The sequence below is a fragment of the Chroicocephalus ridibundus genome, chromosome 21 (genome assembly GCF_963924245.1).
Source record: "Chroicocephalus ridibundus chromosome 21, bChrRid1.1, whole genome shotgun sequence".
NCBI classification, from domain to species: domain Eukaryota; kingdom Metazoa; phylum Chordata; class Aves; order Charadriiformes; family Laridae; genus Chroicocephalus; species Chroicocephalus ridibundus.
Window position 1 is genome coordinate 1,178,258 of NC_086304.1, and position 25,586 is coordinate 1,203,843.

A 25,586-nucleotide genomic window follows, 5' to 3' on the forward strand; every position below is an offset into this window, starting at 1 on the left:
ATGTTGCAGACCTTAAATTGCGGGCTGGGGGCGGGGGGGGTGGGACGACGGGGACGTGTTCCCGGCCCCCCCGGCGCCGCCCCGGGTCGGCACAAAGGGCAGATGGTGGCGGGTGCGGGAGGGCCGGGGCAGTGGGGGTCAGCAGCACCCTGGGGGAGCTGCCCGTCCCCACAGCTGAGGGGTTTCGGGGGGGGGCCGTGACACCACTACCCCCACCCCAATCTGGCTGCCCGTTCCCTGCCTGGCACCGAGGCCGCGGGCCCCGTCGGGGGGAACTGGGTGAAGCTGGTGCCATCGCACCCCGCTGACGCCCGTCCCTGTCACCGCGGTGCGGAGGGTCCCCCCACTCTCTGCTCCCTTTGCTCCGATGCCTCGGAACCCGGGGGGGGGGTTCGGCTGCACGCAGGGCTGGGCAGGACGCCGGGCGTGGGGGTCCCGGCCAAGCCCTCCCCAGGAGTAGGGGCGCTTCCTGGGAATTGGGGCTCTCCGGCAGGGCAGGGACAGGCAGGGACCAGAAAGGCCGGTGTGACCCGGCGGTGCCAGGAGCACGTGTCACCGGGGAGGATGGGGGCACCCGGTATCTCTGGGGTGGGGCATCGGCATCCGGCTTGGCACTGGGCATCAGCCTGGGCTGGGGGGCCGCGTCCTGACTGGGAAGGGGGTCCTGTGCCCACTGGGGCCCTGGCGCTTGGGGCGGGGGCCCTGGGACCTGGCGGGGAGGTTGCTGGCAGGTACTGGGATTTTGTGGGGCCCTGGGCCCCACCTGCGTAATCATTTGGGGCGGGGGGATCACCAGTGTTTATTTGAGCGTTGGGCGAGGCAGTGCCCGGTAATGATTAACCCCGCGCTGAGCCAGAGAATGAGCCCCCCCCCGCCCCCTCCCCGGCCTCGAGCGAGGGGCTGGGGGGTTCTGTCCCCCTGTGCTCCCCACCACGTCTTGGGGGCCATGGCTGAGCCCACAGCGCTGGGCAGACGCTGCCCCCCACCTCTGCCCGGGGACCCCTGGCCACTGCCCCTTCCCTGTGCCCCTCCCCGTGGCCGCGTCCACCCGCAGCACGAGGACGCCGCTGGCAGTGTCCCCCCAAGCCGGGGGACCATGGGGGACCCGGCCCCAGGGGAGGATGCCCTGGGGGCCCCATCGGCAGGGCGGCGGGCCGGTGCCCTGCGCCAAGCAGGGCGGAGGGACCCCCCCTTCCCCGGGGCCGGCGGCGGGGTGGGGCCTCCCCACCTGCTCCAGGTGCTCTATAAAGCTGCCACCGCTGCCGAGCCACCGGTTCCTGATCCCGGGATCGCAGAGCGCGCCGCCGGCTAACGGGAGAGCAGCGCCACAGAACCCCGAGAGGCACTGGGCCCGCCCCGGGATGAGCCCCATGGCGTTCACCGCCCTCCTGCTGCTGCTGCTGCTGGGCGCAGGTGAGGGGCTGGGGCCGATGGGACCCCGAGCTGGAGGGAGCCGGCCTGGGAGCCAGGCAAGCGGGGAGTTAACGGGGCAGGGGACGGGAGCGGGGTCCCCTGGGCTGCTTTCTGAGCGGGGACCGGGGGGGTGCCAGAGCCGGTGGCCCTCAGCACCCCGGCAGCAGGGAAATGGCCATCTCTCCTGGCCTGGCCCCGGGGTGCAGCACCCCAGGTCTGGTTGTCCCCAGCAAATCCAGGACCTGGGGACCTTGCTGTGGCCGCGGCTCCTCTTAGCCGTGTCCGAAAGGATCGGCCGGGCTGTGCCGGGGCCAGCCGGAGCAGACTCGCGGGCTGGTATGCAGGTGTGTCCCGGTGAGCCGTCCGGACCCCAGGCTCTCCTCCAGTGCCGCCGGCTCCTGCGGCACCCGCTGGGAAACCGCCCGGGAGCTGCCCGCGCTGGCCGGCAGCCAGGCCATGCGGGTCCGGGGCGGGGGGCATGGTTGGCACCCACCCTCCCAGCCCAGCGACCTGCAGCAAAGAGGGGTTTATCTGGGTGGAGGGGCTGCGTCCCAGCCCCCCCAGCATGGCCGCGTCCCCTCAGGAGCAGAGGGGATCCTGCAGGGCTAGGCACGGCGCCGGTGCCAGCCACCTCAGTGGTGCCACGTGTGCCCAGCACAAGCCCCAGCTGTGGGATGTTCCTGGAGGGCTTGTCCTCGTGGGCATCGGGAGCTGCTGATGGTCGGCTCCTGGAGGTCCCAGTGCTTCACGGTGCCTTGTGGCCCGGGGGGGTGTCCAAGACCCTCCCAAACCGGTGCTGCGGTCCCAGCCGCTGACTCCTGGGGTTTCCTCTAGGTAACTGTGACATGGCCACGAGTGAGACCACCGTGGAGACAACCACAACCGAAACAACCACCACAGAGACGACCACCACTGACACGACCACTGCGGAGACAACCGCGGAGACGACCGCCATCCCCACGATCACCACTCCCAACGTCACGATCTCCAAAACCACAGTGGGCAACGGGAACCGAACCTCCATCTCCTCCCACATCACAGTCTTCACCCCTGCCACCAACACCACAAACTCCCAGCCCGGCAACAGCTCCGCAGGCAACGCCACAGCCGAGAGCACCGCGGTGCCCGTCTCGAGCACCGCCATCATCTCCCACGCCAATGCCACCACGAACGGCAGCAACTGGATCACCCCCGTCGGCACCAACACGACCAACAGCAGCTCTGCGGCTCCCACCCCCACCGCGGGCGCTGGCACCGCGATCCCCATCTCCAGCGCCACAGGCAACGGGACCAGCAGCCCTCGGGTCGTCCCCACGCGGGAAACCTCTGTCACCAGCCAGGGCAGCCCAGCTCCCGGGCAGCCCTCCACGGCTGTGCCGGCCAGTAGCAGGGGTCCCAGCCCCAGCAAACCCCCAGCCCCGCTTCCCACCGGGGTCCAGCTGCTCCTCCGCGTCCTGCTCTCCTTCCGCATCCTCAACAGGAGCTTCAACGAGAGCCTGCGCGACCCCACCTCCAAGGAGTACAGGAACCTGAGCAACGCGGTCTTGACCATGGTGAGTCCCAGCCCCGGGCGAGCAAAGACCCCCCCCAGTCCGTGCTGGGAAGGAGCCGCCTCCCATCAGGGCTCCCCGTAAAGGCACCCCGAGCACCTGCTCCGCCGCAGGCTCCAGCAGCCCTGGCCGGTCCCGCGAGGGGACAGGAGGGAGGGGGTGTCTGGCGGGGAGGTGGCCGTCACCCCCGTGCTTTGTTCCAGTACGAACGCGTCTTTGGCTGCGCGAGCTGCGTGGGCGGGCAGACCTACAAGGGATGCAGCGAGCTCCAGTTCAGGTGAGCCGGGCAGCGCGTGTCCTGCGTCCCGGCGCGGAGCCCCTCGCGGTGGAGGGGGCGGCCGTCCGGGCGCTGACACCTCCTCTCGCGGGCAGCCAAGGCTCGGTGGAGGTGCAGTCCACCCTCATCTTTGGGCCCGGCAATGACACCATCACCAGCGCCGCCACTGGGCAGCAGCTGAGGAAGAGCGTGGACCAGGACGGCTTCATCATGGGCCTGCAGCTGGCCGACATCCAGAGTGAGCGGGAGCTGGGGGCTGGGGGTGCACGGGGGGACGGAGCCCCGCGGGGGTGTTCGGGGGGAGCTCCGCAAACGCTGCCCCATCCTGGCGGGGGCAGGGAATCGCCTTGGTTGTGTGGGGGACACACACACGGGTTTCCCTGTGGGACAGGCTCAGGGCTTGCAGCCAGCGGAGCCGATGCAGTTTCCCAGCGCTTGTGGCAGATGGCACTGGGAAGACCAACTGGATGCCTTGGAGGAGGGCTCGTCCCCTCGTGCCCCGTCCTGGGAGTCTCTCAGGGCTGTTTGTGTCCCCCCCGGCCCCCAGCCCCACGGCTCTGCGCAGCGGCGCAGACACGGACGGCTCTGGTCCTCTTTCAGGCACCGAGGAGGTGACGTCCCCAGCACCGGTGCCTGCAGTCCCGGATTGGGCCATTGCTCTGCTGGTCCTGGTCTGCATCCTGCTGCTGCTGAACATCCTCACCTGCTTCCTGATGGTGCGTCCCCCATCCCTGTCCTCACCTGCCTTCTGCTGGTGGGTCCCCTGTCCCTGTCCCCATCCCTTCATGGTCCCTGACCCCTTCCCTCTCCCCCCCAGACCACCTGCACCTGCCGCCGGAAAAGCCGAGGGAAGCTGGACCTGCTCAGCACAAAGGATTCCTACCACCCCATGGCCGAGTACGCACCGTACCAGAGCCACGGCCGCTACGTGTCACCCAACAGCAAGCCCAACCCCTACAGCCAGGTGAGAGCCGACCGCCATCGTCCCCGGGGCCACTCACGCCCGGCGTCGCGGCCGCCGTGGGCTGGGGCGGTGCTGGGGAAGGGGATTTTTGGTGCAGGCGGGTGGCTGGGCAGGTCCCTTGACCGCTGAGTTAATGGCTAACGGAGCCGGTGGCCCTGGGAGCCCGCCCCATGCCAGTCCCCTCCCGGCTGGGACACGAGCCTAACTTTCACGCCTGGATGGAGCAGCGGCGCTGGGCGCGCGACCGGCACTGGCAGACCCAGCCCGGCTCTGGGGAGCTCCCCGCGACCTTGGGCGGCTGCCCCCCCTGCCTGGTGGTGGGCAGTGGGGGGGTCCCTGCCTGCCTGCGCTGCCCCTGCTCGGGCTCCGCCATGTCCTGCCTGGACCCTGGCATCCGCCGGAGTCGGGGCATCCTTCTGCCATGGATGGGGAGCGGGGCTGGGGACAGGGCCGGGGTGGTACAGGGGTGGCAGGGGGCTGCTTCCCATATCCCGCGCCCCACGTCCCGCGCCCCGCGTCCTGCTCCCCGTATCCTGCACCCCGTATCCCTCTCAGCGGCTCTGAAACCCAAGGGCACAGCTCTACCCCCAAGCGTTGTGGGATTTCGGGGGGGGGGGGGGGGCTGTCCCGTGCCGCGGTGCTCCCCCGTGTGCCGGTGCTGCGGGCAGGGGCCGTATCCAGCTGCTTGGCTCCGTGCGAGCCGCTCGTCCTGTTCAAATACCAGGGGCCTGGGTAAATATTTACCTTTGCTCTTGCTGGGCAGGCTTATCGCGCGGGAGGGGAACACGGCCGGGGCCACTTCGCCTCCTCTGCCAGCTCCTGTACCCGGGGGGGGGGGCTCTGGGTGCCTGGGGGGGAGCTCTGGGTGCCCATGGGGGCTCCGGGTGCCCACGGTGCCCGTGGCCAGGGCGGCTGCCCACCGCGCAGCGGGGGAGGGATGCGCTTTGTGGCCAAGCACCGGGGGAGGGTGCCCCGGGTCGGGGGCTGAGGAGGGGGCTCAGCCCGGATCTGACGTCCCCCCTCACCCCCCCTCAACCTGCTCCCTCCCCAGGTGGCCGGTAGCAATGGCGGGGGGGCCGGCACCTTCACCTACACCAACCCCGCCACCACCTCCGACAACCTCTGAGGAACGCGCCGGGACGGAGGGCAGCTGCCGAGGGGAGGGGGCGGCCGCAGCCCCCCCCTGCTCCCAGGGGGGAGCAGCACCGGCCCCGGGCGTTTCCCCCCCTCCCCGGGTGCTGCTCGGCCCCTCGCCGCGGGCAGCGGGAGCCGGATGGTTCTGGAGCGGCCGAATTCGCGCGCATGACAGAACTGGATGAACAAAAAGATTCGGGGTGGGAAGGGAGGGTCCCCCGCACCCCCCGGCCCCCGCGCTCGCTTGGCCGTGCACCCCCTGCCATGGGGGAAGGGGGCTGCTGCGCTCGCCCCTGGGGGTTCAATTGCTCTTTTTGTGGTGTTATTTTATATAAATATAAATCTGGGGTGTTGGCGCCGGGCTCGGCTCGGCAGGGAAGTGGGGTGGTGGGGGCCGTGGTATATTTATCGCAATTTCGCAATAAAAGGATGGGTGCAGCCGGGTGCCGTGTCCCGCGGGGCTGCGGCGAGCCCGGGCGCAGCGGGTGCCTCCGCGGTGGGGTGATTGCCCTTCCAGCCCGGCGGCTGGTGGGACGTCCCCGGCGTGGCCGTCACGCACCCGGGTGAGCTCGGCTCGGGGTGGCAGGGGGACGACACCGCTCTCGTTTGTGGGGCCGGGCAGATGTGGGGCTCGTGCTGGGGTTGTTTCTGGCTCGCTGTCACTGCACCCGCGGTTGGCTGGGCGCGGGCGGTGTCCCCGGCCCCTGTGTCCCCCCCCCACTAGGTGTGACCGTGTCCCGCTGGGACACCTCTCGCCCACATCCCGCACTCTCGGTTTCCGTCTCATGAGCAAACACGTCTCGTTTGACACAACCGGTTATCCCGCGGCTGCGCCAGCGGCGGGCAGAGGTGACGACGGGCCCATAAAACGATGGGGCGAGCCCGGTGACGGCTGTACGTGCATGGCTGGCGTGCCCGCTCCCGCTCCCGCTCCCCTGCCTGCTCCAGGCTTGGCATCCCCCAAGCCCCGGGGGAGCCCCGAGACGGATTTGGGGACGGCGGGGGGAGCGGGACAGGGCTGTGGGCCGTGCCAGGGGGCAGCAGGGTGGCCCCGGCGGGGCTGGGGACTGAAACCAGACCTGGCAAGTGCAGCACGGGGCCGTGTGCCGGGGCACAAGCCTTCGGGATGGCCGTGCGCTGGACGGGGGGGGTCTGGGCTGGGCCCACACTGGGGGCTGGGAGGGTTTGACAACCTCTGAAAAGCCAGAAAAACAAGGAAACAAACCTTCCCCAAAGAAACCCCTTGTGCGCCCAGGCACGGGGCCAGCGGCTTCACCAGGAACCAACCCCTGGGACCAGCCCGGTGGCATGTGGCTGGTGGCCACCTCGGCACGTGGGCTCCGGGTGGGGGACGCGGCTGTGCCAGGTGCCCGGGGACCTGGGCATGTGCCAGGGAGGCACCTGGGCCACGCCGGGGTGCAGGCGAGGGGCTGGGGGGGCTCTGGGGCAAGGGAGGGGTGTCTGCCCGGGAAGAGCGGGGCGACACGAGCCCCGAGGATGGTGGTGGGTGCAGCCGGGGGTGGGGGGGCCTCCGCTGCTTTTGGTTTTCCGTGTGCCTCGCCGATAGCCAGAGTTGCCAACAGCAACGGCAAAACCCAGCAGCCTTCCAGCCCGGCAGGCGGGGGGCTGCGGGGACGGGGGGCTGCGGGGACAGGGTGCAATGGGGACAGGCAGCTGTGGGGATGGGGGCCGTGGGGACAGGGCGCACCCCAGAGGGGGGGAGACCGGGGCAGGGAGCTGGGCGGTTTGGCACAGGGCGGGCTTTGGGGGGGTCTTTGCGTGCACGTGAACAGCAGGACAACACCGGGGGAGGGGACAGGGACATGGGACATAAGGTGCCAGATCCCGCCCTCGTATGCCAGGAGGAAGGGGGGGGGAAGCTAAATCAGCATTGAGTCACCTCTGGCTTGTGTGTCCCCCCCGCGAACCTGCTGCCAGCTGGGGATGGGTTTGTGTGCCCAGGGCAGGGCCCGCCGGAGCGCGGGGGGGGCGCGTGGGGCTGCTGCCGCCTGGGGCTGGGCAGGGCGGTGTGTGCCCCGCTCCCGGTCCCCCCCCAGCCCTGGGCAGGGCCTGCAGGAATCGAAACTGGCGCCTGGGCTGGGCCCCACAAAGAGCCACCTGTTCGCCGGCCATGGCGGCCCCGCGGGCTGTGAAGTGGGGGGGGGGGCGGCGTTCCATGGGGACAGGTGCCAGCTCCGGGCAGGGGGGGGATCCCAGCCCCACATGGGGGTCCTCCACCTGCCACACCGCTCCCCATGGGATGGGGGGAGCCGGGCTGGGGGGGTGTCCATTCCCCATTACCCACCCCACAAGGATGTCCTGGTGCCCAGCTGACGCCCAAGCTGGACCCCCCCACTGATGCTATAGGGGTCTTCTCTTGGCCCAGCGAGGAGATGGTCCGGGGGCCCCCCAACACCTGAGGATGGGGCGGCAGCAGCCACGTGTCTGGGCAGAGCGTGGGCAGGGACCGGACACGTCAGCACTGCCCGGGCAGGATCGGGCCCCGCTGGCACGGCCCGAGGGACAGCCCAGCCCCGGGGGCGGCCAGCCCCCCGCAGCCCCCGCCCGCCGGCCCTCCCCGCAGGGCTCCAGAGGAGTCTGGCATTGCAGTTTATTGTAGGAAACCATGAAAATACAGCAAATGTTAACGGAACCCAGGAGAAACTACAGCAGCTCGGACGGATCCCGGTGTGGGACCGCTGGCACCGGCCCCCTGCAGTGGATGGTGGCCCCGCGTAGCCCCCGGCCGGGTGGGATGCCGACCCTGCGGCCACCCCGGCAGCGTGTGGTTTGGCACCGAGTGGTGTCACGGCGGCCTGGCGTGTCCCCCCGCCGGAGTACGGGCAGGGCTGGCCGAGCCCGTGGCTGCCCCGGGGACAGGGCAGAGCCGCCAGCAGTGCTCCGCGGCCCCAGGGGACAGCGGGGACACCGAGGACCCGCAGCCTGGCAGCCCGCGGGAGGGACGCAGTGGCGGCGGTGCCTGGCCACGGCGGTTGTGCCCGGCCGCGGTGCTGCGGCTGGGCGAGCCACGTTGAAAATGAGCCGTTTTAAAAAAAAGTCTTCACACCTCGTTCCAGCCCAGCCTCCCCCCGCCCTCTCTCCCCAAACCCAGCTGCCTCCCCCACCCCAGCCGGCACCCAGCCGCTCCCCCCCCCACCGTCGCTCGTCACCCCCCTCCCCACACAGCCCCACGTCCCGCTCGCACCCCCTCCCTGCTCCATCTCTCGGGCTGACCCTCTGCCCAGCCCTGCCCGCGGCCCCGAGCCAAGCCGAGGAAAGGGGCAGGCGGATGGGGACAGGAGGGGACGGCAGAGCTGTCCCCGTCCACCCCCATGCCACGAAACAAACGCCCGGCCTGCTCCCGGCCGGCAACAGGGCCGGGGCTGCCCTCGCTGTGCTCTGCTCCCTGCTCACCCCTGTCCCCCCCCAGGCCCCGGAGCTCCCTGGGCAATGGGGGGTCACAGCCAGCGCATGCGTGGGGAGCACGGGCACGGCTCAGTCCAGCTTTGCGAAGCCCCCGATGGTCACTTTACGCTCCTGCTTGTTGGCCACCAGCTCCTGGAGATGCAGGGCACCCCCTCCGATGAAGCAGAAGGCAGGGCAGACGGGCCCCGAGCAGTCCACGCCGCACTCCCAGAGCTCGCGGAAGGAGACGGCGTCGTAGAAGCTCACCTTGCCCTGCTCGTAGTCCAGGCAGATGCCGATGCGCGGGGGCAAGGGCATGGTGCAGCCGTTGGGGTCGCGAGAGGTGAGCGCCGACCCGTGCGAGAGCAAGATCTTGCCCATGCCGATGGTGAGGAAGGCGTAGGGCGGGGGGGCCTCCACCGTCGTGTCCTCCGCCCCGCTGTCGTGGCCGCTGTCAGGGTCGTACCTGCGGCGGGGGGGACGACGGGTGAGTCCCGCGGGGCAGGGAGACGCGAGGGAACGGCTGGGGCTCGGTGGGGAGGCAGGAACAGGCAGAAGACCCCCCCCCCCGGCCCCGCGCCCACCGAGCCCGCTGCTCACCTGGGGCTCACCACGTCCTGCGGCACCTGGAACCACTCCTGCAGCTTGCTCTCCAGCCCCACGCCCACCTTGACCAGGTAGGAGCTGGGGTCCACGCAGCAGGCCCAGTAGCTCTTGCCCTGCGTGATGGCCACGTCGCCGATGACCAGGTCGATGGAGAGGTGGCAGCTGGTCATCAGGCGCTCGGCGGCGAAGAGCATGGGGATGCCGGGGACGCTGCGCACGGCGCGCTGGTCCTTGCTGATGGCCAGCCGGTCCCGGTTGAAGCCCCAGCGGTTGTCCAGGAAGAAGTTGAGGACTGGAGGGAGGAGGAGAGGAGGGTGGGTGCCCTGGTTTGAGCGACACAGGACTAATTGCTCTTCTAACGCTTGGGGAAACTGCACTTTCAGAAGACTCTAGTGGCTGAATCTGTGAAAATATTTGCTTTAGAGCCAGCTCTGGGGTGCGGGTTTCAAGGTCTCGGTGTTTTCGAGCTCCCCAGGTGCGGGGACGAGGAGGAGCGAGACCCCGGCACTTGCCCCAAGCTGCCAACAGGGTTATTTCACACCGTGAACGGCACGTTCCATAGAAATTAGGAAGTTTGCTGAGGAGTTCTCCCTCTGAGCACTCCTCGCCCCGGTGCCGGAGCCCTGAGCCCTTCCCTTCCTCCTGAAGCCGCAGCGCTCGCCGTGGCCCACGTTGGCTGTCCCTGCTGGGAGTGCGCGGCTTCCTGCTGAGGGAATGGGCTGGGCAGAGTCCTGGGGTGTTTTATACTGGTATCGGGATCAACGCTGGTTCTTTAGCGTTATTATTGTTAATTATTTAGTCTTATTCTACTAAATCTATTTGTATTTCAGCCCTCGCGTTTCCTTGTGTTCCCCAATTCCCCTTCCCAGGTGGGGAGGGGTCATCGGGTGACAGAATAACTGCCTAAACGACAATAAATCGTTACGGGTTTCAAAAACCGTAACAGCAGGCGAGAAGGACGGCGCGAGCAGCCGGCGGGGTCCTCCGAGCCCCCAGACCGGTGCTCCGAGCCCCTGGCACCCCTCACCTGGGGCGGGCGGCGTGTGCAGGTAGATGTCTTCGCTGTACTCCCCAAAGCCCGCCTTGTTGCAGCCCTTCACCCGGAGCACGTAGACGCTGTCGGTGTCCAGGTACTCCACGAGGGCGCTGGTGCCGCGCACCTCCTCCCGCCGCTGCCACAGCTTCAGCCCCTTGGCCTTGGCGTCCGTCTTGCGGTACTCCACCGTGTAGTGCCAGGCGGGCGGCGAGTGCTGCGGCAGCCGCCAGCACAGGAAGATCTGGTCGTAGGCGTAGGTGCGCTGCGTGTCGATGACGGGGGCCTCGGGCGCTGCGGGGAGAGGCACCGGCGGGCATCAGGCAGCATCCCCCCCCCCGGCAGGCGGGGAGGCGGCCAGACGCAGGGAAGGGGCATTCCGGACGGACGCACGGACGCACAACCAGCAGGAGTCTAGGGGGATCTGACTGCGGAGACCGTGTGTAGGCACCGGAGGAGAGCGAGAGTCGGGGAGACAGAGGAGCTCGCTGCTGTGAGGCTCCAGGGACCAGACAGGCTGAGTGCAAGTCGGGGAGGGAGGAGAGAGAGAGAGAGAGAAAGAGAGAGGATGGAGGCAGCAGGAGAGGAGGAGGGGAGGGGATGGGGATGGTGGTGTGAAGATGCCAGCGGCGCAGTGGGAAGGAGAGGCGGAGAAATGAGGGGATGGCAGGAGGAAGTGGGGCAAGGAGGGGGGTGGAAATGGGGTGAGAGGCGGACAGAAACGGGGTGGGTAAGGGGATGGAAATGCGGCGAGAAAGGGGGATGGAAATGGGGCAAAAGGGGGACGGAAGTGGGGCACGGAAGGGGACGGAAATGGGGCAAGAGGGGGATGGAAATGGGGCAAGAGGGGGATGGAAATGGGCCATGGAAGGGGATGGAAATGGGGCAAGAGGGGGATGGAGATGGAGCGAGAGGTGGACGGAGATGGGGCACGGAGATGGGATGCGGAGATGGGGCACGGAGGGGGACGGAGATGGGGTAATGGGGTGAGGATGGGGACAGAAATGGGGCAAGGGGGAGGATGGAGATGGGGCAAGGAGGAGGATGGAAATGGGGCGCGGAAGGGGACGGAGATGGGGCAAGGAGGAGGATGGAAATGGGGCGCGGAAGGGGACGGAGATGGGGCGAGAGGGCCACGGAGATGGGGCGCGGAGGGGGACGGAGATGGGGCGCGGAGCGGGATGGGAAGGCAGGAGGAGCGGCAGCAGATGGAGAGGGGGCAGAGGCACCGCCCGCGGGCAGGATGGGGATGGAGGATGGCGTCGGAGCGGGGCCGGGGCGGGAGCAGGGATGGCGGGATGGGACAGAGAGAGCGGGGCCGGCTCTGGGGCAGGGATGTGACTTGCCTCAGTTACTTCGGTGACGACTCAGCAGCGGCCGCAGCCTATAAACAAAGAGAGGTAGAAGCAGGTCTGAAAAGTGTTGCCAGCGGGTCCGGCAGGGCCACGCGGCTCCTGCCCTGCGGGGAAGCGCCTGCCCTGCAGCGGGGCAGCCTCCGCTCCGTACTCACCCTCCGCCGCTCCTGCTGCCCTTACCTGGCACCGTGGCCCTGCCTGTCCTGCCCGCTGGCCCGGACGCCCTGGCACAGGGCAGGGCAGGGATCGCTTTTGGGGGGGCTGCTGGGGCGGGGGGCCGTCCCTGACGGGGAAGGGGGACCGGCAGATCCGCGAGCACCCGAGCTCGGCTCCGGCTCCGAGGCGGGCAGGGAGCCGTTCTGCCCGCGGGGGCTGCGCCTCTGCACGGGGCACAGCCGGCGCCCGGGCGCTGCTGCCTTTACCTCGGATGAAGGCCAGGTCAGTGAGCAGCTTCAGCTCCCTGCTGACGTCCAGCTGGAAGTGGCTGAAAGAGGCCGTGGCCGCAGGACGGAAGCTCTGCAGCGAGTCGGTGGCCCTGAGGATCCTGCGGCACAGGACAGCAGGGGTGTCAGGGTGGTACGCTGTCCTGGTTTGAGCGACACAGGACTAACTCCTCTTCTAATGCTTGGAGAAACTGCACTTTTAGAAAACTCTAGTGGCTGAATTTGTGAAAATATTTACTTTGGAGCCAGCTGTGCCATCTGGGATTCAAGGTCTCGGTGTTTTCGAGCTCCCCAGGTGCGGGGACGAGGAGGAGCGAGACCCGGGCACTTGCCCCAAGCTGCCAACAGGGTTATTTCACACCGTGAACGGCACGTTCCGTAGAAATTAGGAAGTTTGCTGAGGAGTTCTCCCTCTGAGCACTCCTCGCCCCGGTGCCGGAGCCCTGAGCCCTTCCCTTCCTCCCGAAGCCGCAGCGCTCGCCGTGGCCCACGTTGGCTGTCCCTGCTGGGAGTGCGCGGCTTCCTGCTGGGGGAATGGGCTGGGCAGAGTCCTGGGGTGTTTTATACTGGTATCGGGATCAACGCTGGTTCTTCAGTGTTATTGTTAATTATTTAGCCTTATCCTATTGAACCTATTTATATTTCAACATTTGCGTTTCCTTGGTTTTTCCCCATTTCTCCTTCCCGGGTGGGGAGGGGTCATCGGGTGACAGAATAACTGCCTAAACGATAATAAATCGTGGCGGGTCTCTCAGACCACAACACACGCGACGACCGCCTTTGGCACCGGAGGGCCGTGACCCCCCTGGCTGTCAGCCCCGTGCCCACGAGTGTCCCCGGTACCTGTTGTGCAGCTGCTTGGCGGCCTGGACGAAGCAGGGGTGGTCGGTCTCCTTCAGCACCTCCTGGGCGTAGCCCACCATGCCTGAGTTCTCCAGCATGGCCTGGTGCTCCTGGATCTGGCCGTGCAGGCTGGCCAGCCGCTCCTGCTGGCACTCCTCGATGGCCTGCAGCAGGGTGGCCCGCTTCTCCTCCAGCATGGCGCACAGCCCCTGGATCAGCTGTGACACCTCCTCCTTGGCCTGCGAGCCGTTCACCTGCCCGGCACAGACGGGTCAGCGTCGGGGGCAGCGAGGGGACCCGCCTGGCAGTGCCACCCCCCTGCCAAGGGACAGCTCAGGGACAGGCAGACGCCTTCCGCCCTCACCTCTGTGTGCTTCACCGTCTCCTCCAGCTCAGCAATCTGGGTCTGCACCGTGTCCTGGCTGCTCAGGATGTAGGCGAGGCTCTTCGTCAGCTTCTCCTGCAGGGAAGGAGGTGAGGCGAAGCACCGGCAACCCCCGCGTCCCCGACCTGCGCGCCCCATCTGTGGCCCCGATTCCTCCCCGCCGAGCCTCGTCCCCCGCCCCGAGCGCGGTCCCCGCGGTCCCTACCCTGAGGGCCTGGTAGGCGCTGAGCACCGGGGTGATCTTGTGGCTGGTGTGAGTGCGGCGCACGCGGCAGAGCTGGCACACCAGCCGCTGGCAGGTCTTGCAGTAGTGAGTCACCTCCTCCTTGTGCTCCGGGCACATCAGCCCCTGCGCGGGCACAGGGGAGCTCAGCGGGGCTCTGCGCCCATTCCCCGCTCCGGGGTGCACCCCCCCCGGCACCCGCAAAATCCCGAGCAGGGAAGGAGGAGCCCGAGGGGGAGGCCGTACCTTGGGGCGGAAGGTGAGGGTGGGGGGCGTGGGCTCGTGCTGGGCTTTCTGGGTGCCCCAGGGGTGGTAGAGCTTGAAGCACTCGTTGCAGAAGCTGGACTTGCACTCGGTGCAGCCCTTGGTGGCCTCCAGCTGGGGGGGCTTGCAGAACTGGCACATGATGGCGGCACTGATGTTGATGGTCTGGCGGTAGCGCTCCACCACCCGCTCCAGCGTCAGGTTGCGGAAGAGGCTGCCCAAGCCCCGCTCACCCAGGTCTACATCCCGCTGGCAGGCCGGGCAGGGGAAGCTGACGGTCTGGGGATGCACGGTGCCCCGCTTGCGCCCCGGGTAGGTGCCGAAGCCTGTAGGAGGGAGGGCGTCAGGGGGGGCACGGCACGCCAGAGCCGCTCGGCCCTCCTGCGGGGACCCCGCCGGACCTTTTCCCCATCCCCTCCGTCCGACCCACCTGATTTCAGGAGGCGGTCGAGGCGGTCGGGCTTGGGGACGGCCCGGCGTCCCAGGCGGGGGCTGCGGGTGGCAGGGGTGGCGGCGGGCGAGGAGGGCTCGGAGGTGGGGTCGCAGCAGAGGTAGCCATGCTGCAGCAGCACCTCGCTGGCACAGACGTGGCAGACGTTGTGCGCGCAGGGCAGGGCCAGCGGCTGCTTGTACATCTCCTTGCACACCGGGCAGACCAGCTCCCGCTCCATGTTCTTCATGCTGGTCTGGGGAGAGAGCAGGGAGCGTCACCCGCCGCAGACGGGACCAGGGCCATGACGGGACCGGGACCAGGGCCGGGGTCAGGGCTGGGACCAGCATCAGGGCCAGAATTACGACCAGCACCAGGACGGGGACCAAGGCTGCCACTGGGATGGGAATCAGGGCTGGAGCCGGCACCAGGCCAGGATCAGGACCAGCACTGGGAAAAGAGCCAGGGCCAGCACCAAGTCTGAGATCAGGCCTGGGACCGGCAGCAGGGCCAGGATGAGGACCAGCATGGGAGCAGTACCGGGATGGGGACCAGGGCTGCCGCTGGGATGGGGACTGGGGCTGGGAGCAGCACCAGGGCCAGAACCAGGACCAGCACCAGGACGGGGACCAGGGCTGGGATCAGGATGCGGATCAGGGCTGAGGCCGGCACCAGCGCCAGGATTGGGACCGGCACCGGGACCAGGGCCAGGACCAGGACCAGGACCAGGACCAGGACCAGTACGGGCACCAGCATCGGAGCCAAGATGGGGACCGAGCCCCCCACCCACGGGTGTGCGGGCAGCCCCCGGTGCTCCCGGTTCTCCCCGTGCCCCGGCCCCACAGCGCGGGGGGGCCGGTGCCGGCCTTCCCCGGGGATCGCCGCCCGGCGGTCCCGGGCCCGGTGGGTCGCGGCGCGGGTGCGAGGCCTCTCCGCGGCCTGCCCGGCCCAAGGGCATCCACGCCATCCCGCCCGCCCCCGCCGCTGGGGCCCGCCGCGTTGCCATGGCGACGCCGGTACCGGGGGAGCCCGGCCCGGCCCGGCCCGGCTGCCCCGCGGTGCGCCCCCCCTCCACGCCGCCGCCGCCGCTCACGCTGATGCGGACGAGTGCGTCCATGATGGAGGTGAAGGTCTGCAGGTCCTCGCCTTCGGCCATGGCTCCGCGCCCGCTCCCGCTCCCGGCGCCGGTCCCCGCGGCGGAGGCGGCGGCAGCAGCAGCGGCGGCCGCGGACGCCCCGGTCTGTTGCAGGGAGCGGCGGAGCCGAGGGGAGGGCGGGGGGCGGCGGCGCGCATGCTCGGCGGGACCCGCCCCGGCGGCGGCGGCGGGGGGGCGACGGCACCGGGAGGCTCCCGCCGCGCCCCCGGACCCCCCCCGCCGAGGCCGTGCAGACGGCAGCGCGGCCCGGGGTGCGGCGCCCGGGGTGTCCCCCCGAGCGGGCTGAGCGAGGCGCCGGGAGAAGGCCCGGTGTTGGGACCGGGGGTGTGGAGGGGGGTCCCCGCCTCCGCCCCCGGGCCGCCGGCGGCGCCTCTCCCCGCCGCCAGGGGGCGCGCGAGCCGGCGGGGCCTGCAGCGCCTCGCCCGGCCGCCAGGGGGCGCCCGAGCCCGCCGGAGCGCTGCCCGGGGGGAGGGCTGCGCATGCGCACTGCCGCTCCGCCGCGCCTGCCGCCGTGTCCCTCCCGCAGTGCGCCTGCGCAGCGCGGCGGGACGGGGCCGGGGGCGACGCCGCGGGGCACCATGGGTAACGGGGGCCGAGGCCGCGGTCCGGGGGGGCGGCCGGGACGTGGGGGGATGAGGGGCGGGCCGGGGGCCGGGGCACGGGGGGCTGCGGGGCGGCACAGGGCCCGCGGGAAGGCCGGGGCCCGGGGGGTGGCCCGGGCTGCGCGGTGCCGGTGGCCGTGCTGAGGCGGGCCCGGGCCCCAGCCGTAGGCACGGGCACCTCCCTGGCGCTCTCCTCGCTGCTCTCGCTGCTGCTCTTCGCCGGGATGCAGATGTACAGCCGGCAGCTGGCCTCCACCGAGTGGCTGACCATCCAGGGCGGGCTGCTGGGCTCCGCGCTCTTCCTCTGCTCCCTCACCGTATCCTTTGGGGCGGCGGGGAGTGGGGCTGGGGGGGTGGCGGGGACCAGGGCTTGAGGGGCGGTGGGGAGCGGGGCCAGCGGCCCGTTCTGTCCCATAACTCTCCGTCCAGGCCTTCAACAACCTGGAAAACCTCGTCTTCGGCAAGGGCTTCCAGGCCAAGATCTTCCCCGAGAGTAAGTGCTGCAGGGGGGTGGGAAGGGGGGGAACGCGCTGGCTGTGCCAGGGTTACGAAGGGCCCACAGCGTGGCCCTGCCCTGGGTGTTCCTCTGCCCGTGGGGCCGAAGAGTCCCAGCCCTGCCCCAGGGGAAGGGCCCATCCTGACAGTTCCCCCTGTCCCCACAGTGTCACCACTGTGGCCCTCGCCCCTGCTCCTCTGAGGCTGACGTCTTGGGGCAGTGTGACTCCATCTTTTACCTCTCCTGTTTTTCCCCCGCAGTCCTCACCTGCCTCTTGCTGTCTCTCTTTGCCTCCGGCCTCATCCACCGAGTCTGTGTCACCACCTGGTAAGCCCAGAGCCTGCCCCGGAGGGTGGGCAGTACCATCGTGCCACTGTGGCTGCTGCCAGGGACCCCCAGGGTGGCAGCATCGGGCACAACAGGGCGGGGGGATCAAAGGAGAAGGGGTTGTTTCCACCCGGGCGCGTTCCTGCCGGCCGGCCGCTTGAGCAACCTCTTCTCTTCTTTCCTGCAGCCTCATCTTCTCCATGGTTGGCCTCTACTACATCAACAAGATCTCCTCCACCCTCTACCAGTCTGCAGCGCCCGTCGCCACTCCCGCCAAGGCGGTCGGGAAGGGCAGGAAGAGGAATTGACGTGGCGGGGCAGCCCCCTGCCCCCGCCAGCCCGGCCTGGGGCTACCAAGTTCCTCAATAAAGCTATTTCTTTGTAGCTGGGTTTAGTTCCTCGGCCAGCTCGTGGTGCGGCTGGGAGCGGTCCTGCTCGCTTGCCCAGCTGCGGTGGAGTCTGGGGGCGCTCTCCGCCTCGCCAGGGCCAGGGGTCTCGGTGCCACGGGGGTCCCAGTACTGCGGCAGGTGATGGGGAGGGGGCGCAGAGGGTCGAGCTCCATCCCCAACTGCTCCCTGCCCCCGGTGCTGGCACGGCCAAGGGAATTTGGCCATGTCCGTGCCCTCCGTGGGCCGGGCAGGGGGGATCCCCCGGGGGGGCAGGGGGAGGGGGTGGCCGTGGGAAGGGCTCCGGCCCCGCCGGCCGTGGGAGGGCAGGCCGGGCCTGCTCCCACGCCGCTCCCCCCCTCCGCCACCCGCCGCTGCCGGACGCGGAGGAAACCAGATGCTTCCGCCGACCGAGCCCGGCGCTTCCCGAGCACCGGCCGGGGCCGCCTCGCCGGTAGGGGGCGCCCCGCCGCCATCTCCCGCCGCGCGTGCGCTCTGCGGCGCGGCCGCGCACTACAGCTCCCAGCGGCCCCCGCGCGGCGGCGCGCTGGCGTGACGTCATCCCGGCGACAGGGAGAGCGCGGGCGCTGGGCCCGGGACCGACCCAGGTGGGGGCGGGGGCCGGTACCGGTACCGGGGCCGGTTCTTCGTCCGGCTCGGGGGGGGCCGGGAGCGGGACCGGGAGCCGGTGCCTGTTGGCGAAGACCCGGAGGGGTTCGGAGCCGGGCCCTGCTCGGGAGGCCGCGGGGGGAACCGGGCCCGGCCCGGTTGGGGCGGGGGGCGCGGTCCCGTCCGGCTCTCACCGCCCTTCTCCCCGCAGGCCGCCATGACCAAGCTGGGGCAGTGGCTGTGCGGACTCGCCCTGCTGGGCTCGTCCTGGGCCGCGCTGGCGCTGGCGCCGCCGGGGCTGCGGCTGCCCGCCCCGTACCGGCAGGCCCTGCTGCCCCTGCCCATCTACTTGCTGGTGGCCTTCGGCTGCTACTCCCTGGCCACCGTGGGCTACCGCCTGGCCACCTTCAACGACTGCGAGGAGGCGGCTGCCGAGCTGCAGGAGCACATCAGTGCGGCGCGGGAGGACCTGCGCCGGCGGGGGCTGCGCTTCTGACCCCAGCAAAGGCGAGGGACGGCGGCCGCCGGTGGCGTACGGGGCTCCTGGGGCCTCCAGCTGGGGCTCCCCTGGGCGCTGCTGCCCTGGTTGGGGGCCACAGGCAGCCGGGGACACTGGGACGGTGCTGGAAGCCACATCGGTGGGTGTAATGGATTGAAGAACCCACAGCAATTTATTGTTTATACAATTATTCTCTCACCCGATGACCCCTCCCCTCCTGGGACGGGGAATTGGGAAAAAACAAGGAAACACAAAGGTTGAAATATAAACGGATTAAATAGAACAAGGCTTGATAATTAACATTAATAACGCTAAAGAACCAGCGTTGATCCCGATACCAGTATAAAACACCCCAGGACTCTGCCCAGCCCATTCCCCCAGCAGGAAGCCGCACACTCCCAGCAGGGACAGCCAACGTGGGCCACGGCGAGCGCTGCGGCTTCGGGAGGAAGGGAAGGGCTCAGGGCTCCGGCACCGGGGCGAGGAGTGCTCAGAGGGAGAACTCCTCAGCAAACTTCCTAATTTCTACGGAACGTGCCGTTCACGGTGTGAAATAACCCTGTTGGCAGCTTGGGGCAAGTGCCCGGGTCTCGCTCCTCCTCGTCCCCGCACCTGGGGAGCTCGAAAACACCGAGACCTTGAATCCCAGATGGCACAGCTGGCTCCAAAGTAAATATTTTCACAGATTCAGCCACTAGAGTCTTCTAAAAGTGCAGTTTCCCCAAGCGTTAGAAGAGACATTACTGGAAAGTAAAATTACTGAAAGAGCAATGAATCCTGTGTCGCTCAAACCAGGACGGTGGGGAATGGCTCATCTCTCCCCGGGGTGCGGCTGGTGTCCGGGGGGGCTCCACGCACAGGAGGGGTCTCCACGCAACCCCAGGAGGCTACAGGGAGCCCGCCCTGTCCCAGCCCGGCCTCTCCCTCTCCCAGCAGCTTGGAGCTGGGCTGAGGAGAAGCAGGGATTGCAGGGTGGCGAGGACAGGACCGGGCCTGGCCCCGCAGCCCCGCGGCGCTGGGGAGCACGGTGAGCGGGGCGCCTTCCCGGCTGCCCTTCAGATGTGGTTCTCGCCCTCGGCTGAGAGAGCCAAAACTCATCCCGACCCGCTGGCCGGGTTCCAGGGGAAGGAGGGGGGCGGCTGGCTGGGTGGAGCAGGCAGCGCAGCCTTTAAAATGCCGAATGCCCAAAGCCTGCGGTCTCCCCCGGGCTGCTGGGGCGGCTCGGCCCACGCCGGGGGGCTGCTCCCCGCTCCTGCTGCTCCTCTGCCCCCCACCTCTGCGGGCAGCAGCAGGGAGACACGCCGGAGCGCCGCCGGAGCACCCGGAGGTGTCCCTGCTGGGCCTGGCCGGGATCTGGCCGGGGGTGCCCCTCCGTCCGGGGGTCCCCCTCCATCTGGGGGTGACCCTCCGTCCCGGGGAGGGGGGGGCCGAGAGCCGGCGCTGCCGGCCCGGCTGGAAGAGCTGTGCGGCTGGTGGTGACGCATGCCGGGACCTGCCTTCCTGGCAGCCTCCCCGGCTTCTTCGCATACCAGCCAAAGGACTTTCTTGTTTTTAATTATCGGCTGCGCATCCTTCTGCAAAAAGGAGCAGTTGGTATCATGAGGGAGGACTCGGGCTAATTAGCAGGAGCGACTAATTAGCTGTTTCCTGAGCAACAGTGGCAGTTCAGAGCAGGGTGGGCAGCTCCCGCGGTCTCGCCCGTGTGCGGCTGGTCGAGGGGTGGCACCTTTCTGGGCCCGGGGCTGCAGCAGTGGTGCGGGGCAAGGACAGCAGCCCCCCCGGGCTACTCAGGGCCCTCCAGGGGCTACTCACAGCCCTCCATGGACTACTCGTGGCCATCTGGGGGCTACTCGCAGCCCTCTGTGGGCTACTTATGGCCACCCAGGGGCTACTTGCAGCCCTCCATGGACTACTCAGGGCCACCCAGGGGCTACTCATGGCCCGTTCATGGCTACCCAGGGGCTACTCGTGGCACTCCATGGGCTACTTGTGGCCATCCAGGGGCTACTCACAGCCCTCTGCGGGCTACTTATGGCCACCCAGGGGCTACTTGCAGCCCTCCATGGCCTACTCATGGCCATCCATGGCCTACTCGTGGCCATCCACGGGCTACTCATGGCCATCCAGGGGCTACTCACAGCCCTCCAGCAGCCGGGCAGGCAGCAGCACGCTGTCAGTGTCTCCCTGCACGGACACGTGCCCGCTGCGGACGCTCGCGTCCCCGGGAGCTGCTGCGCTCACCTCCGGCCTCACGCGTGGGGCCGCGTCGCGGCCACTCCCGCGGCCGCTGGCGGCACATGCCAGCCGGAGTGACCGGTCGGCAACCGAGTTTCTGCCTGGTGCGTCAGCGGGGAAAGCTGCCCTTTCCCAAATCCTTCGCCCAGGCTGGGAGCTGCGCCCCGGAGCTGGGGGAAAGCGGGGGCTCCTCCCCGCTACGGGAGCGAGCACGGCCCCGGGGCCAGACCCTGCGGCACAGACACCTGCAAGCGCGGCCGGCGCGGGCGCGGGGAGCCCCGACTCCGCAGCAGCAAGATGGAGCATGCCGGGCGAGCCCGGTAGCCGCACCGGCTGTGACTGCGTGCCACAGCGCAGCCGCAGCTCGCCTTCCCCGCCGGCCACCGCTCGCGCCTCGGCCCCGGTCCTGCCGCTCGCCTCCCTGTTGATTTTTCTCAGGCCACGTCGCAAGGTGTAAACGAGCGTCTGAGCCGTAGCACCGGGCTCTGCCAAAATCCTCGTCACTGCTTCCTTAATCCGGCCTGCGTCATGCGGGATGGAGGACGCGCCCGCGCTGGCGGAGCTGCGGGGACGGGGCTCCTCACCCTCGGTGAGGGGGGCAATGGGGGGGTGTCTCCCTCCTTTCCCGCAGCGGCTGTCGGGTGATTTGGTCACCCAAACACGCTCCCGTCCCGCCGGACGCGCTCGCCCGATAGCTTCATTCCAGACCGTTGTTATTTTGTTAATCGAGTTTGGGTCGATGCCAACAGCCGCCCGATTTGTGCGCGCTCCATCGTCGTGGGTTTTAGCAAGGATTTTAATTGATTCGAAGTTTGCCGCTGTCGTGGCCAGTAGCAAACCCCGCGTCGAAGCCGCAGAACGGACTTTTCTTTCCCCGTTGCGACCGGCGTCCCTGTGCTGCTGCTCAAGGGGGGGTCAGAGCAGTGTGTCCCCTGTCGGTGCTGCCGTCCTCGGTGTGTCCCCGCTGCCCCAACCCGGCCCCATGCCCGCTCCCTTCCCGGGGCTGGGGCTGATCCTTCCTCGCTGCTGGAAGGTGGGTGCTGCCGGAGGAGGGTTTGCCGGAGGCCAGGGGGGTGCCAGGCTGAGCATCCTGGGGACAAAGTTGGGGACAAGAGCCATCCTGGCCTCTGCACCCAACACACCAGGAGGGAGGGGACGACAACGAGGCACTGGGAAGAGTCTCTGATTTATTAAAAGGCACTTGAATTCGTACAAAAGAGACGCAGGGCTGCCCGGCAGCCCCCGGCGCTGGGGGAGGGAGAGCCGTGGGCATGGAAGACCTTCCAGGGGACCCCGGGGACAGGGGGGGTGCCCGGGGGCTGGGGCGGGGGGGGGGACTCCCACGGCCCCGAACTCATCACCGAGACCAACCCAACCGCCACCGAGGGACGGAGGGCTGGAGGGACGCTGGCGCGAGCGAACGGCGGCGGCAGAGGCAGGAGGTGCCCTCCCGGGGCCCCCCGGTCCTGCCCGGGAGCTGGTGGCCCTGCACCGAGGGGGACACGTGGCTCGGCGGCCGGGGCTGGTCCGTGCCGGAGCAAACTGGCAAGGGGAGGGGGTTTGGCGGGGGGGGGGGTCCTTCATGGATGTGTGAGCACGTGGGCTCCTTCCTCGGGGGGGGGGCGGCGGGGCCCCCTCAGGCGTGCAGGGGTCGGTAGGACTTGTCCTGGCCTGGGGGGTACCGCCAGAAGAGCCAGAACCGCACGATGCTGGTGACGATCCCCGGCACGTTGGGGACCTGCAGGAGGACATGGTGGGGGGAGCGGATTTACCCGGCTCACGGTGCTGCTGCGCTCCCCCCCCCACCCCCCAGCAACCGCTCCACCAGCCCTGCGTTGCCGGGGGAGATTTATTGGCCTTATACCATCTAATTAATTAAAATCAATACTCATCTCGCCGAGCCCAGTCACGGGCTCTGCTGTGTGACACAGACGCCGCCGGACGGGGGCCGGCCCCGTGCCAACCGCTCAGCTGAGCACGGCGGGGGGGGGACGGGACGAGGTGGGACCAGATGGGATGGGAATGGGATGGGATGGGATGGCATGGCATGAGACGGCATGGGATGGCATGGGATGGCATGGCATGGGATGGCATGGCATGGCATGGCATGGGATGGCATGAGATGGCATGAGATGGGATGGGATGGCATGAGATGGGATGGCATGGGATGGCATGGCATGGCATGGCATGGCATGGGATGGGATGGCATGAGATGGGATGGCATGGCATGGCATGAGATGGGATGGCATGAGATGGGATGGGATGGGATGGGATAGGATGGCATGGCATGGAATGGGATGGGGATGGGATAAAATGGGATGAGATAGGAATTGGATGGGATGGGGCGAATGGGAAGTGGATGGGATGGGATGGGATGGGGGTGGGATAAAATGGGATGAGATGGGAATCGGATAGGATGGAATGGGATGGGTTAAAATGGGATGAGATGGGATGGGGATGGGATAAAATGGGATGAGATAGGAATTGGATGGGATGGTGCGAATGGGAAGCAGATGGGATGGGATGGGATGGGATGGGATGGGATGGGATGGGATGGGATGGGATGGCATGAGATGGAATGGGATGGTATGAGATGAGATGGGATGGGGTTGGGATGAGATGGGAATCGGATGGGACGGGATGGGATAGGATGAGATGGGAATCGTACGGCACGGGATGGGATGGAAGAGCATCCCTCGGGGCCCGCCGCCCCAGCTCACCGTGATGTAGGGGTCGCGGAGCTGCAGGCCGTAGAGCGTCCAGCTGGTGGAGGCCAGGAAGGTGGTGACGGTCAGGGGGAAGGACAGGCAGCGCGTCGACTTGCTCCGGACAATCTTGGCCTGCAGAGGCAAATGTCAGGCTGGTCCCAGGCTGGGCATCCCCGGTGCCACTGCAGCACACCCCCCCCAGCCCCACGCACCAGGTCAGCCAGCGGTGAGAGGTACATGCTGATGGTGAAGACGCTGCAGAAGAGCCCCAGGCGCGCCAAGCGTGTCCGCCCATCAGCAATCAGGAGGGTGAAGTAGCCGTAGCCGGCGGCCAGCACGGCCAGGAGCAGCAGGCTCCTCAGCAGCACGGGGCGCTGGGACGGAGGGGAGGGGACGGTCAGGGCGAGGGTCCCCTCCTGTTCCCCCCTCTCGACCCAGCCGGCCCCCCCCCCCCACACCTTTGCGGGGCTGTAGTAGAGATAGGCCAGGATGTAGAGGGTCTGCAGGGCCGCCCCGATGGCGCTGACGGCGATGAGCGTCGGGTCCTGCTTCAGGCAGCCGTAGACCAGCCAGCTCAGGTTGCTGCAGGGCAAAGGGCTCTCGCTGCCGTGGCCTGGGGGCTTCTTCCCTCCCCCAGCGCCATATAGAAACCACCACCCCCACCCCCCCCCTGCCACTGAATGGGACCCTCCCCTCCCTTCCCCAGTACTTGACGTCGGTGGTGAGGAAGGGCAGGAACTGGATGTTCTCCACGCTCTTGGTTGCCAACATCTGGCGCAGGTCAGACCTAGGGAGAGGGGGGCAGCAGCCTCCTGGGTGCCTGGCACCATGTTGGGGGGGGGGACACACACGTGCAGTGCTGGGGGGGGGTTTACAATCTTTTGCAGCCAGCAGCCACCGCTCTCCCCTCCGAAACGTGCACCCTGAAATACTCCCAGTCCCCCTCTACTGCCCCTCCTCCAGCTCCTCGCCCTTAGTGCCCCCCCCCCAGCACCCCCAGACTCCCCCGTTCCCTGGCATCCTTTGCCTTGTCACCCCCCCCAACACCACCCCACCCCCCCGCCCCAGTGCCTGCCACGCTGCACCCCTCAATTCCTCTCCCATTGTACCCCTTGAACTGGACCCAGTGTGCTCCCCTTTGGACCCCCAGCTGCCCCCCCCCGCCATCGCCCCCATCACACCCCCTGAACTGCCCTGGTGCCCTTCCCATTGCACCCCCAGACCCTCATTGCACCCCCTGAACTGCTCATGTCCACCCCCAGACCCTCACAACCCCCATCGCACCCCTAGACACCACCCCCCCCCCCCACGGCCACGATTGCACCCCACAAACTGCTCCTGTGCCCCTCCCCATTGCACCCCCCCACACACCCCCAACCCCCCCCCCGTGGTCCCATTGCACCCCCTGAACTGCTTCTGTGCCCTCCCCATTGCACCCCCACACCCTACTTCCCCCGTGGCCCCCATTGCACCCCCAGACCCCCCCCTTTGCACCCCCCCAAACTGCTCCTGTGCCCTCCCATTGCACCCCCACCCTCTACTTCCTCCATGGCCCCCACTGCACCCCCACCCCCCCCCATGGCCCCCATTGCACCTCCAGGCCTCCCCATGGCCCCAGTTGCACCCCCAGACCCCCCCCCTTTGCACCCCCAAACTGCTCCTGTGCCCTCCCCATTGCACCCCCACACCCTACTTCCCCCATGGCCCCCACTGCACCCCCAGGCCCCCCCGTGGCCCCAGTTGCACCCCCCAGACCTCCTCTTGTCGCACCCCCGAACTCCTCCTGTGCTCTCCCCAATGCACCCCCCAACACCCCCCACCCCCCCCCCGGCCCCACTGCAGCCCGGTCCCGGTCCCGCCGCCCCCCCTGGGCGCTCACAGCCCGGTCCCGAACATGGCGAGGGTGCAGGCCAGGCAGGCGGCGGGCAGCAGCGGCGGCGGGGCCATGCCGGGCCGCGGCACCGGGCACCGGCGGGGAGCGGGGGCGGCGCTGCCCGCGGCGGGGCGGGGCGGGGCGGGGCGGGACGCACTACCGGGGAGGGACCGGGCACCGGGCGGGGCGGGGGGGGCGGGGGGGGGCCGGGCAGGCCGCTGGCGGCCGAGCAGCCCCGACGCCACGGCGATGGGCAGGGGGCCGCCGCCATGGGGCAGCACCCCACGGCTGGAGGTGGGGGAGGACGACGGGGGACACGCCCCGCCCCCGCTGTCCCGTGTCCCCGGTGCAGGGAGCCCACCCCCCCCCC

The 25,586-nt window shown here is 69.0% G+C and overlaps 5 protein-coding genes across 6 annotated transcripts; 3 read left to right on the plus strand and 2 right to left on the minus strand.

Moving 5' to 3' along the window:
* Positions 1-1,106: 1,106 nt before the first annotated feature.
* LOC134525907 (mucin-2-like) lies at positions 1,107-5,704 on the plus strand. The gene is made up of 6 exons (XM_063357220.1): positions 1,107-1,413; positions 2,248-2,966; positions 3,167-3,240; positions 3,841-3,956; positions 4,058-4,204; positions 5,256-5,704. Exons 1-6 carry the CDS (start codon positions 1,122-1,124, stop codon positions 5,264-5,266), a joined length of 1,359 nt encoding a protein of 452 aa, XP_063213290.1. The 5' UTR covers positions 1,107-1,121; the 3' UTR covers positions 5,267-5,704.
* A 2,231-nt stretch (positions 5,705-7,935) lies between these two features.
* On the minus strand, positions 7,936-15,625 carry TRIM46 (tripartite motif containing 46). Its single transcript, XM_063357168.1, has 10 exons — positions 15,419-15,625; positions 14,326-14,581; positions 13,878-14,221; positions 13,614-13,757; positions 13,388-13,483; positions 13,024-13,277; positions 12,160-12,281; positions 10,377-10,676; positions 9,344-9,641; positions 7,936-9,209 (listed from the first exon to the last, which is right to left on the minus strand). Exons 1-10 carry the CDS (start codon positions 15,479-15,481, stop codon positions 8,834-8,836), a joined length of 2,253 nt encoding a protein of 750 aa, XP_063213238.1. The 5' UTR covers positions 15,482-15,625; the 3' UTR covers positions 7,936-8,833.
* Positions 15,626-15,928: 303 nt separating this feature from the next.
* Positions 15,929-17,290, plus strand: KRTCAP2 (keratinocyte associated protein 2). The gene is made up of 5 exons (XM_063357169.1): positions 15,929-16,063; positions 16,246-16,400; positions 16,513-16,576; positions 16,840-16,906; positions 17,094-17,290. The coding sequence occupies exons 1-5, from the start codon at positions 15,961-15,963 to the stop codon at positions 17,212-17,214; spliced, it is 510 nt and encodes a 169-aa protein (XP_063213239.1). The 5' UTR covers positions 15,929-15,960; the 3' UTR covers positions 17,215-17,290.
* A 527-nt stretch (positions 17,291-17,817) lies between these two features.
* DPM3 (dolichyl-phosphate mannosyltransferase subunit 3, regulatory) lies at positions 17,818-19,165 on the plus strand. The gene is made up of 2 exons (XM_063357170.1): positions 17,818-17,900; positions 18,113-19,165. Exon 2 carries the CDS (start codon positions 18,119-18,121, stop codon positions 18,395-18,397), a length of 279 nt encoding a protein of 92 aa, XP_063213240.1. The 5' UTR covers positions 17,818-17,900; positions 18,113-18,118; the 3' UTR covers positions 18,398-19,165.
* Positions 19,166-21,394: 2,229 nt separating this feature from the next.
* SLC50A1 (solute carrier family 50 member 1) lies at positions 21,395-25,340 on the minus strand. Of its 2 annotated transcripts, none has more exons than XM_063357111.1 (6): positions 25,223-25,340; positions 24,053-24,130; positions 23,802-23,925; positions 23,556-23,717; positions 23,356-23,475; positions 21,395-21,725 (listed from the first exon to the last, which is right to left on the minus strand). In XM_063357111.1, exons 1-6 carry the CDS (start codon positions 25,288-25,290, stop codon positions 21,540-21,542), a joined length of 738 nt encoding a protein of 245 aa, XP_063213181.1. In that variant the 5' UTR covers positions 25,291-25,340; the 3' UTR covers positions 21,395-21,539. The 2 variants fall into 2 exon arrangements, with proteins under 2 accessions (XP_063213181.1, XP_063213182.1); XM_063357112.1 differs by lacking the exon at positions 21,395-21,725 and adding an exon at positions 21,793-22,373.
* Positions 25,341-25,586: the final 246 nt, after the last annotated feature.